Consider the following 12,741-nt stretch of genomic DNA (forward strand, 5'->3'; position numbering starts at 1 on the left):
ACTCCTAAAAGTGCAAATTTGTCCATATATGCAGATTTAAAAATGATCAAACTGGTCACAAAAAAATAAAAAAGACGCGCAGATGAAGAATATTGTCCAGGATCTGAACCATACAAGACAAGGCATTTCACTACTATAAATAAAACGACTGAAGATAAATTAAATGAGCATAAGAAGCTTTTCGCAAACTGTGGAAGAAAAATGCAATGATGATTTGATCTGTTTTAAGATGACGTTTCTGATTCTTCCTATAAGGCTCTACTCACAATCATCCCCCTAATACAATGCTGTTCCCCCAGCACCCTCCCAATAATACAATGCTTACCCCCCTCCCTCTAATACAATGCTGATCCCACCTCCCCTTAATACAATGCTGATCCCCCTCACCCCCTAATACAATGCTGTTTCCTCCCTCCCCCTAAATTTGGGGGGGGGGGATCAGCATTGTATTAGGGGGGAGGGGGCGGGGGGGTTAGCATTGTATTCGGGGCCCTAATACAATGCTGATCCCCCCCTCCCCCTAATACAATGGTGCCCCCAGTCCCCTTCCCCTAATACAATGCTGATCACCCTCACCCCCTAATACAGTGCGGTTTGGGGGGGGGGGGGGGGGGGAGGGGGCCCGGGGTGGACAAGCATTGTGTTGGGGGGGGGGGGGGGGAATCAGCATTGTATGTAAGGGCACTAATACAATGCTGATATTTCCCCCCTAAATGCAATACACAAGGTCTACCCCCCCCCCCTTACCTGGCTGTCTACAACAGGGCAGCTTACTCAGTCAGTGTCCAGTGATGCCTGCTGCGATGCTGGATGGTGTCTGTGTGGGAGAGAGTAGGAAGGGAGGGATCGGATGCTGCCGTCATGCTGTCAGGGTAAAGTCAGGAGATCCGCTCACCGCAGCTGGCAGCATAACAAAGAATCGAGTGAAGTGGGCTGGCCACATCTCGAAGCGGCCCCAAGGCCAGCGGCCTACTGGGAAATTTCCTGGTATTCCAGTAGGCCAGTCCGGCCCTGGTTATTACCCAGGCGTATGGCTTAGTAGGAAAGGTTCCACCTTTTCCTGTAAAGGCACATTCTAACAGAGGAGTAGGTACCTCTTGGGTACATCGCCATCAAGCCTTAATGGCTCAGATTTGCAAGGCTGCGACCTGGTCATCGGTGGATACATGCACTCGTTTCTATAGAGTGGATATTGGGACCCAGGAGGAGTCTGCTTTTTGCCACAGTGTACTGCAGGTGGCGGTGTAATCGTTCTGTTAAGGGTCAGATGGCGGTATTTTTTGGTGTCCCCCTCCCCTCAGATGCATTGCTTTGGGACGTCCCATATGATATAATTATGGCTCTGAGTACATCACGGGACACAGAGGTTCTTCTATGGGATCTTTTATTGTTTGCTACAAAACAGAGGTACTTCCTGTGTGGGAGGGGGGTCATCAATTCTGATTAGTTGCCAGTGTCCTTCACCTATAGGGGGCCTATATAACCCATATGTTATAATTACAAAGACAATATACTCACATCACTTGTGTTGACAAACCAGGTTATCTCGCCATATGAAGCTAATTCTCCATTGACATAACAGCGCAATTCACTGTTCTTCCATCGATTATAGATGTGGACAATTGATACCATGTACCACTGAAAAAAAAAAAAAAAAAGTCAGATAAAGCCAATTCATAATAAATTACACTATAGATTCCCAACGTATGTGCCATTACATATAATGATATAAAACAAAAACAAACAACTGCGCTAGTGCAACCAAAAAATATATGTAGGGCCGCGACTTCAAGTGTGACCAACACCCCAAAAGACCATAACAAAAATTAGTTGCACTGTATTTGATCAGAACATTAAATTAGTAATCAAAATGTCCATAGAGTCCATTGCAGGGCTGGATGAAAAGATGTAACTGTAGGTATCCGTGTGGATTGAAGGCTTACCAGAAATCAATAAAAAGTTTGCCAGATGATATCATAAACATCCAATGGAAACCTGGGAACAATTGTCCAAATGGATACGCAGAATCTCGGAAGGCCACCGCAATGGAGTTTAGATGAGGAAAAAAATGAAACGCCATAGCGTAAAACCAAAACAACTAGTGAAAACAAACTAGTGCACTCACAATGTGAGACTATCACCAACCATAAATTTAAAGTGATAGGGTGCTGAATAAATACTCCTTACCAGAGTAAAATATAAATCTATGAATTCTGTGACAATCCGCACAAAATTCCAGGTGATAAGAGTGAAAAATAAATGAAACTTCCACCATCAAAAGGAATTGATAAAATACTCCTTACCGAATATAAAAATGGTAAAAAGCTGAACTGTGAACATGCAGGAAAAATGGCACCTCCACCGATATAAATGCTCCTTACCAGATAATAATGATAAGAGGACTAGTGATAAATAATCCAAAAGAATTCCTGATAGATGATAAACCCGTGACACCACCACCTATATTAAATCTCCTTACCAGATGACAATGAATTCATGCAAGTGGTCTGATAATGTGATGGATTGGATCAATGCAGACGACCGGACCTCGGGTGCCAGCAAATGGAGACTCAGGGGTAAGCAGGATGCAGGCAAAGATTCAACCATATAGAATTGCGGGGGAGAGATGTAAGCAGCCGCCGGCCGGACGGCTCCGCTCGCCCTCACAAGCGTCTAGGAAGTACGGGCGAGCGGAGCCGTCCGACTGGCGGCTGCTTACATCTCCCCCCCGCAATTTTTAATCTACATTTGTAAGTGTGTTTCCTTTTATATTGGATAAATCTGTGGGATTTTATGCTATGGCGCTTTTCTTTATTCTATATGGTTAAATCTTTGCCTGCATCCTGCTTACCCCTGAGTCTCCACAGATTTATCATCCATCAGGAATTCTTTTGGATTATTTATCACTAGTCCTCTTATTATTATCTGGTAAGGAGCATTTATATCGGTGGAGGTGCCCTTTTTCCTGCATGTCCACAGTTCAGCTTTTTACTATTTATATTCGGTACGGAGTATTTTATCAATTCCTTTTGATGGTGGGAGTTTCATTTATATTTCACTCTATCACCTGGAATTTTGTGTGGTTTGTCACAGAATTCATTGATTTATATTTTACTCTGGTAAGGAGTATTCATTCAACACCCTATCACTTTAAATTTATGGTTGGGGATAGTCTCACATTGTGAGTGCACTAGTTTGTTTTCACTAGTTGTTTTGGTTTTACGCTATGGCGTGTTTCATTTTTTTCCTCATCTAAACTCCATTGCGGTGGCCTTCCGGGATTCTGCGTATCCATTTGGACAGTTGTTCCCGGGTTTCCATTGGATGTTTAGGATATCATCTGGCATACTTTTTATTGATTTCTGGTAAGCCTTAAATCCACACGGATACCTACAGTTACATCTTTTCATCCAGCCCTTCAATTGACTCTATGGACATTTGATTACTAATTTAATGTTCTGATCACATACAGTGCAACTAATTTTTGTTATTAACATATAATGATATACCGGTAAGTTTATAAAAAGTAGTGCGAGGGAAAAAACATTTGAAGAGCCCGCTCGCTCAGGTTAGGCTTCTCACAACAGGCAAGGCTACCCTCCAGTGGGTACCCCCACAACAAGACATAATATAATGTAGTAAAACTGACTGATAAAATTCAGAATATTCAGTACACGTTTATTATCCATGATGTTTTAGGATTGGTAGGCTCCTGATTTTATCATTGACAATTACATTACATGATTTTGTTTTGTTGTAGCCCTGATGAAGGAGTTCCTTTGACACCACAACACCAATGAATGCAAATGGACTCTTATCTTTTGGTCTGGCATTCCTTCCATGTATGCACATTTATTTCTTGTTACATATAAGAAGTCACTTTAGCGCAGGCAAGGGGATGCATGCTGAAGCCCCACTCACAAGCTATTAACGGCAGAGATCAAGGCTCATTTTCTATACACCAATTTAAACAAGTGAAAAAATGTTCATAGGCTCCGATAGCCAATTTGGGACCTTCATGATCTATAAAAGGAGTAGGTTGATGAATAAATTCCTTACCCATCACTCTTAAAAGGATAGGTTCACTTTTTAGAACATATTACATGTTACACCTGTATTCACGGTATAATAGTATGTTACAGCTGCCCCTGCACTCCAACAGACCATCTTCCTGAGCCTGTTGTCACAATTTGTGTTCTCAGCTCTGTGAATGGGGAACTACAAGTACCGACAAGCCTTAGCAGTTGTGGGCTTGTAGTTCTCAATGAACTACCAGGGCACTTCCTGAGTGTTCTAGCTAGTTCATCGATGCTTCGTGTCATTGCTTAACTGCCTGCTCATACCAGGTGTGAGCAGACCGCTTATAATGACAGTCTGCAAGATCCCTGCATTGCACCCATGATCTGCTAATCGCCAGCACAATGCTTTACAGGCACATTAATAATAAATGTGCATTTTTTTACATGCAAAAAGATGTGCATTTGTTTATTTTATCTTTTAAGCTGGCCATATATTATTCAGCGTTTCTTTTTGGTCGGCCAGCGTAAAAAAAAAAAAACTTAACAGATTTTCTTATCCACATGTTCAATGTGGATGTGGGAATATTCCCCACTGTGTTATTGTATTCTGACAGCAGGAAGAGTCCGCTGGACTTCTCCACTTTCAGAATACACTGATCAGTGCTGCAGCCTATTGGCTACAGCACTGACTGAACTAAAGTTTTCAAAACAAGCTGGTTCATGAGAAGCTCAACATTCAGCCAGTATGATTTATGTATGGCAAGCTCTACTGAGGGCTGCATCTGTCTGTGGCTACTCTAAAGCCAGACAAACTCCTTAACCTATTCTGGCACTCCTCTCCTACATGTAAAAATCATTTTTATGCTAGAAAAATTACTCAGAACTCCCAAACATTATATAATATATATATATATATATATATATATATATATATATATATATATATATATATATATATTTTTTTTTTTTTTTTTAGCAAACACCCTAGGGAAAGAAATGGCGGTCGTTGCAACTTTGTCACACAGTATTTGCGTAGAAATTTTTCAAACACTTTTTTTTTTTTTTTTTTAAATGCGGTTTCATGAATTAAAAAAAAAAAAAAAAAAGTCAAAACACTTAAGTTAGCCCAATTTTTTTGCATAATGTGAAAGATGCTGTTACGCCGAGTAAAAAGAGACCCAACATGTCGCGCTTTAAAATTGCGCACACTCATGGAATGGTGCCAAACTTCGGTACTTAATCCCCATAGGCGACGCTTTAAAATTTTTTACAGGTTACCAATTTAGAGTTAGAGGAGGTGTTGGGCTAGAATTGCTGCTTTCGCGCTAACATTCGCGGCGATATCTCATGTGTGGTTTGAACGCTGTTTACATATGTGGGTGCGCCACACTTTAAAAAAACTAATTTTTTTATTGTAGAGACCCCACATCTCTACTCTAGGCTGGAAAGACTAAGCTAAAAAAAAATAAACACCACAATCTCGGCCTTTCCAGTTGTAACCAGTCAATCTCGCGCCCGGGCCTCTGAGAGATTGCCGGGGACCATTTGGTCCTCAGTATTCTCCATGGTGAACTTCTGCCGCCGGCGGATTCCTTTTCTGACTTGCGGATTGCACGGGCGAGCAGGTAGAAGCACCGGAGGGTGGCGGTAGGGGACCTGAAAGAACAATCAAGCAGCTAAACTGCCACTATGATTGTGCTTATGGTGCAGGAAATCGCCAGCTGCAAAAGAGGATATCTGAATGATATACAAAACATTCATTGTTTGTAATTAAAAGGAGACTGAACAATTAAATTGAAGACCTAATAAAAGGCTAGAGAAGTTGGAAAGGGCAAAAACAGACCATCAAGAAACTCCTTTACACACCTTCTGTGGCTTGAAGTCATACTTCACACAATGCTGGAAACCTTTTCCCTTGGACTTAATGGATGTGATGACAAGGCAGCCACCAACAAAATGGGCAGAATAACCAAGTCCTTTGTTTGTTCTGAAACTACAAAGGGGGTGTTAATGTAAATATGCTGCAAATAATCTCAAACTTCTAAGAAAAAAATAAATAAATAAATATGAAACATGGCAGCAGTGGAATGACAAATATTACAACCAATCCAAACACATAATGTAAAGCTTGCTGGAATTGGGAAGTCCAGGCGGTTCCTCAGTTGGCAAATAATTATCGGTGCTTTGATTTGTCCTGATGTAATATTTTGCTGAAGCTCTTTATAGGCAATATATGCAAAGCCAGGTCTTTAGTCATAAGACATATCCAGAGCAGAAGAGATCCACTAAGAATTTTCCACACAGTAGATCGCCAAGCATAAATGATCTCAACTTATCTCCAAACAATTTGCCAAGCATGATTGATCCTATGAAAAACACTTTGCAACATTTTGCACAATACCTTGGGATATGGATACACCATTCCTAATTAGACCCCCCTTTGAAATTGTGGATTATGCTACCATTGACCACACAATAGAGATTTGCGCTTATTGTGAGGTTCTCTCATATGTGCCTTGACGTTCGCTGGCAGCAGTCCCCCACAGTTCCCGATGAAGACATTCCCAAACGGTCCTCTGTCAATAGCACTACATGTTGACCTGTGAGAGCTGATGTTTATGCACATTTCACCTTCTCCTGAGCGTCAAGCCTTGTAAGACGCAATTAATGTATTACAACTATGCGTTTATAGGTTTGATATTTTATACATGAATCTCGTCAGTCATGAACTCTGTTGTATGGTCTTATTTTAATCTATTCACACTATCGGCTCTTAATCCAATATCCACTTGTCATAGTGTGTTATGACTCTATTGAATCATTTACCAAATGTTTTTATCACATGAATTATTGTAAATAGGATTTTTTTTTACATTCTGTTGATGAGGCTGTCCAATAAAATTGCTCTCAACAGCATTAGTTTTTGGATGCATTGTCGTAGGATTCCACACACACATACATATATATATATATATATATATATATATATATATATATATATATATATATATATATATACATACATACACATACATACACACACACACACACACACATATGATCTATTAATGTGTCCCCACACTTATTAATTACCAACTGTTTTGTACATACCTCATTTAAAGTCCCAACCTCCTTTCTCCTTTTGAAACTGGGGAAGGTTACCTCTCCCCTTATTCTCGTTAACAAGAGGAATAAGGGGAGAGGCAACCTTCCCCAGGCATTGGGCTCAGGGGAGATCTCTTCGGTAGGGGCCTCACCACAGTGGGGGATGTTTGATTCAAGGTCTCAGTATCCTATACAGACAAGTTTCTTATACAGGAATATTTACTTTTTGGAATCTACAATATATATTACTCTGGAGCCTGTTGAGACTGTGATTGGAGTGTTAAGACAACCAAATATAACGGATTGTAATTAACAGAAGACATTTTAATATCGAGACCCCCTCAATTTGGTCATCACTACTGATGCAAACTAATTGCTCACCTCCCGGGGGGAGGAGTTTAGTGAGATCGAGGTCTCCAATCCTTAGTCCATAGCTCAGTCCTACCAACATATTTTTGTACAGTTTAAGGGTGTGTTTTACCAAGATACATGTGAAGGGGAAGAAAAACATTTTTGATACTTGATTTTGTTGTATTCTTGATTTGTTTAGCACTAAAACAGACTTAATGAGACTCTTCTTGTATATGTATTTTAAACTAAATAACTTTTAAATAATTTGAATAAAATGAATAGATTAGAATCTGGTCATTATACATGTGAACTAGCACCTTAAAAGTCCCAGAAGTAGCAGATTTAAAGAGATTATAAAGACAATGGCAAAGTTGCTTTTTTAAAACCGTGCGCATATTCCTTCAAAAGTGTGCCCTTGTAAGACTTACCAATACAAATAGGGCTTTGCTGTGTCAACGTTTATATTGTTTACTGGATCCATTCTTAGCCATGTGTGAAAAGTGAAGCCATTCTGGTATGGCCATTTAGCAATTGGAGGCAAAGCAATGGCCTAAACATAAAAATGCAGATTTAGATTAAATTCTATTTTACAATTAAACTGCAAGAACACAAAATACACTTTCAATCATTCTCTTAGTTTTAAAGCAAATCTGTAACCTAGCTTTGGATACTGAAATGTTTAAACATCCTATAAAAGCAACAGATGTGCAATACTGTCGAGAGAAAACCTTCCTTACAAACATAGGGGGAACCCACAAATTTGAGCGCATTTGGGCAGAATGGCTTAATGTACCTGGCTTGGCCCCTGTTCACTTGGTCTCCAATAGGATCTTGGGTAGAGTAGTCACATCCTCTTGATCACGACAGCATGAGTGGTTATTGTACATTAACTGGGGGGGGGGGGGGGATCAGGCACCAACTTTGAAGTGACAGTGCTACCTTTTTTCCTGCTAATTATGCACTGTGGAACAGTGTTAATTTCGTCGACTAAAGCGTTTTCATCGACTAAATTAACACAATTTTAGTTGACTAAAATATGACTAAAACAATTCAGATGACTAAAATACGACTAAAACTAAAAATGGCGATTTAGTCATAAGACTAGAACTAAAACTAAATAAAAAATTGACATCAAAATTAAACACTCCTCTGCTGGCCATTTCTATATCGGCAACACAATTCCATCCAGAGCATGTAATAATAGCACATTAAAGTTTAAACAAGTATTGCACCACCGCATACGCATAAGTAAGGAGCATCTACTAAGCTGCTGAAAACTAAACAATTAAGAAAAAGGCTTTTCTTATATTTTTCCCTAATATTTAATGTTAGTAATATATTCAGGTAATATGTGCAATGACATTAGAGCCAATGGAGTTTACAGCAGTGTTAATTTCTTCAACGAAAAAGTTTTCGTCACCGCTTTCGTCACCGGCATTTTTCAACTGACGAAAACGAGACAAAGTATAGCATCTAGCATCAACTATGACGAAAATCAAATCCGTTTTCGTCAACGAGCAAAAACTAAACAAGAATGTGAGGCAGGGACGTTTACCCAACTTCCGGCTTTCACGGAGCTCCGCCTGTGTGGCGTCTGGCGTGGCGTGACCCGTGACGTCCGACGTGAGGAGTGGACTACTTCAAGAGAGTTGACTCGAGACCAGTCACCTGACCTCACCAGAGCACTGCAGCACTACAGCCAGACGTGCCAGGCCTGACTCCTCACACGGCACTGGCACCCAGCCACCACCACATCCAGAGCAGAGCACCCACTGTGAGTGAACAGCCAGGCCAGCTATTACTGCCTCCCTGAGTCCCCTCAGACCACTCACCAATCACCACTGGCATCCGATTCCGCCATCCATCCAGGACTGTGTGGGTGCATATAGGCCGCTAAGGCCCGCCTGGCCCATCCTGTTCAAGAACTCAGTTCAGAGTCAGACCAAGAGACCACCGTTAAACCTGAGACCCCCCATCCAGCACTCTGAGCAGCACTGTGTGCACTCACTGCAGGCAGCAGCATTACAGGCCTCCTTTCTGACCTGACCATGCCCATTTAGATGACTAAAATTAGTTTTAACTAAAACACTAGCAGAAGACTAAAATGGGACTAAAACTAAAATGCCATTTTAGTCCTAAAACTAAGACTAAAACTAAATTGAAATTTGCTCCCAAAATTAACACTGCTGTGGAAGCACTGATAGGCAGTCAGTTTTTGTTAATTTCGCTATTATTTATGGAAGCCGATCTATCCATCACTCTTTGGCTTTGTCGAGAACCACCCCTCTACCTGCTGTAGTAGTTTAACTGGTTGACCATAGTGCCCCTTACTTACCCTAGGACCACTATTCTATTGCATTAGGTTGATGGTATTAGGTATACGATTGTGGTGGGGAACTATGGCTGATATAGGGATTGTCCTTCTGGGCCACTCCCACAATATGACCTACGTCATTGCATCCCATTAGGTGTTCTTGCAGCCGGCATTGTTTAAAGCATGGTGCACATAGGCGATTTTGCCTTGTGTATTACATCTTTTTTGGTTATTTCCTAGCTGATAGCGTGCATTGACTCTTAACATATTTGCTATACAATGGTGCTTATGCTTCAAGTTATATGATGTTATGTATTGTTTTTTCTGTTTTAAAGGTTTGGATTTTCGCGGTTTGTATAGAAAAACTTTTTTCCCCCTCAATAAAAATTAACTGATTTAAAAAAAAAAAAAAAGCAACAGATGACCTTCAAAAACAAGCCCTCGCTAACCACCATAGCTGCAATTTCGGTAGAGGAATTTACCCTCAAAAGATGATAGTAGAAGCTCAAAAGTTGTTCAAGTTATTCTGTCAGTAGTTCAGCTACTTTCTCTCAAAAGTGCCTTTAAACATGTAAAATGTGTATACGCAGAGAAAGTGCTATGGGAAGATGGAATGTAGGGAGTTAAGCTGCAGAGAAAAGGATTTGAATTGCTTCAGCGCTCTGCTGTGAACTTTGAGAACTGCCCCACAGTGCCTGCAGGTACAAGGGTCAGTGAAGACCTGTTTTAAAGTTGATTTACTACTGGCAAGTATGAATGCACGCTTGCAAGATAGATGTGTGGGGTTATTCGGAATTATTGGCACAAGCACGCATCTGCAAAAGGAACAGCTCGTTTTTGTGTACGGTGGGCAAGGGAGCAATTTTGCGTGCATTCCTGCAATGCATGGTGTTAACAAAGCCTAAATTAAAGTGCTGCATAGAGCAGTATATAACAAGTTTGTTCCTTTAAGAAACGCATGTAATAATAAAAGCAAGAAATAAAGCACAATGTTGTAGTACTTACCGCGGCACTCTTTCCAGGGAAGTTGAAAAAGGCATCAGGACCATATTTCTGAGGCATGTGCTTTAACACCGACAAGAGCTTTACTGCATGTGGAGGCTACGACAGATGAAAAAAAAAAAAATGAATTAACAAAAGGAAGGTTTTAGTTCTGAAGGAGTAATTGCACTTGCACTTCCAGTGTAAAACTAACCTATGAAAAATACCAACTGTATGTTTCCTTTAAAGTGTAGCTACTAGCAAAGTAAACAGCATAGACTTGCAGACAGCAGTATAAATGCTAGAGCAATTTAGAGGATTTTCCTGCACCAGGACACAATATTTTTTGCTTTAAAGCAGAGTAAGCAAAGTATATGGCTTGAGGATTTAAGAAACAAAGTGGACCTTTCAGTAACTGTACACATTTTCATGAATTTATTTCTGACCTTACAAAACATACAGAAAAAGCATCAAATTTCTAGATAAGCTTCACCTTGTCTTGACTGGAGCTCCAGTCATTTGACATAATAACCTAGACCACCCTCTCTCAACTAGGGGGTCCATGTAAACCTTGGATTCCTCCAGAGGTTGCTAGGGGTTCCCTCGAGCTGTGGTGAATTAAAGTTTTATCTAATGGTGCTTTCACAGTTCCAGGTGCATTTTTACTTGGCAGAACCAGTAGCATGACATCAAAGATCTTAAGATCTTTTTAGCCAACAGTAAGGATGGTATTCTTCCCTCCAATGTAAGGCTGGCCATACATTATACAATTTACTTTCAATTTTCTGTTCAAATTTTTTTAAATTTACCTTCCACTATGTAGTACAAAGGCCTGCCTAATTGGATACAAATGAAAGTGTTGTTTAGCTTTGACCTCATATTATATGGTTTGTGGTAAATCGAACAGAAATTTGTACAAGAAAATTGAACATGTATGGCCAGCCTAAGGGGCATTTTTCAAATGACAACTGATGGACTAATCTTAGCAGGGGTTTCCCGACACCTGAACTTTTTTTCAAGGGTTCCGCTGGGGTTAAAAGGTTAGAAAATGCTGACTTAGAAAGAGATTGTGCCATCAGTCTGATGCAGGCAGCCTCCTCTTTCCCAGCCATTAGACAGTAACCCTAATAGTTCCCAAGGTGAGAAGCTGCAGCAGGGGCTTATCTGTAATGCAGCGGCTGTGAGAGCTGAGCAAACTATATGTAGCCTCAACTACATACAATACACAGTGCTGTGTTCCAAAGTAGGATGGGAACTACCCATTCTACATCCTAAAACAAAAAAATGCCCTTGCTATAGGTGTAGGCCATTTATGTACCTCCTGAAACCTGGCTAAAAACTCCCAGAGATGCCACCCTTGTCATGGTTTTTTGCTAGAATGTTGCCAAGATGCTATAAAACATTACTGCCTGCTCAGTGCTGCTGCAAATGAGGAGATGGTGAACCATGCATGTGTGGAGGTTTAACAGGTTTCGTCGTGATGATGCAAGTCAGTAAGGGCTGGAAGTGTCACAAAAACATCCAGGCAACAAGGTTGGACAGGGGGGTGCCATCTCTGGAGGTTTTTCTGCCTGGCTTCAGGTAAAAAACCTACACCCATAGTAAGTGCATTATTCAACTTTAGTCAAAGCTGCACAGTTTGTTTTTATCAACAGGCGCCTATTGCCTGCACTGGCAGTTTTTGGTAAAGGCGTAACCCCCAAGTTGACCAACATCTACCATCTAGCATTCACATGTGAGAAAAAGATGCAATAGTTTTCCATCCTCTACCACAAAACACAATCATCTTCAAAAAAAGCAATGTCATCATATACATAACTGAAGCCAGAAATTCGTATAGGAGTTTACTGTATTAGAAATAAGACTAAAAATGCTCCACATGTTTTAACAATAAAGTGTTAGTAAACCCAGGACCCTGCATTCTCTATATCTTGTCTCCCACAGTACTTGGAACATGGAAATGCAATCATT

General features: G+C 40.6%; 1 protein-coding gene across 2 annotated transcripts in view; it reads right to left on the reverse strand.

Moving 5' to 3' along the window:
- Positions 1–12,741, reverse strand: part of LRBA (LPS responsive beige-like anchor protein) — a 1,198,938-nt gene that overhangs the window by 1,106,398 nt on the left and 79,799 nt on the right. For both annotated transcript variants that reach the window (XM_082258080.1, XM_082258079.1), the window contains exons 4-7: positions 10,795–10,890; positions 7,904–8,025; positions 5,886–6,012; positions 1,519–1,638 (exon numbers count right to left, since the gene is read on the reverse strand). In XM_082258080.1, coding sequence (XP_082114206.1) covers positions 1,519–1,638; positions 5,886–6,012; positions 7,904–8,025; positions 10,795–10,890 — 465 coding nt within the window. The remainder of the gene's footprint in view (positions 1–1,518; positions 1,639–5,885; positions 6,013–7,903; positions 8,026–10,794; positions 10,891–12,741) is intronic.

Source organism: Pelophylax lessonae (genome assembly GCF_965119305.1).
Source record: "Pelophylax lessonae genome assembly, chromosome: 1".
Classification (NCBI taxonomy): domain Eukaryota; kingdom Metazoa; phylum Chordata; class Amphibia; order Anura; family Ranidae; genus Pelophylax; species Pelophylax lessonae.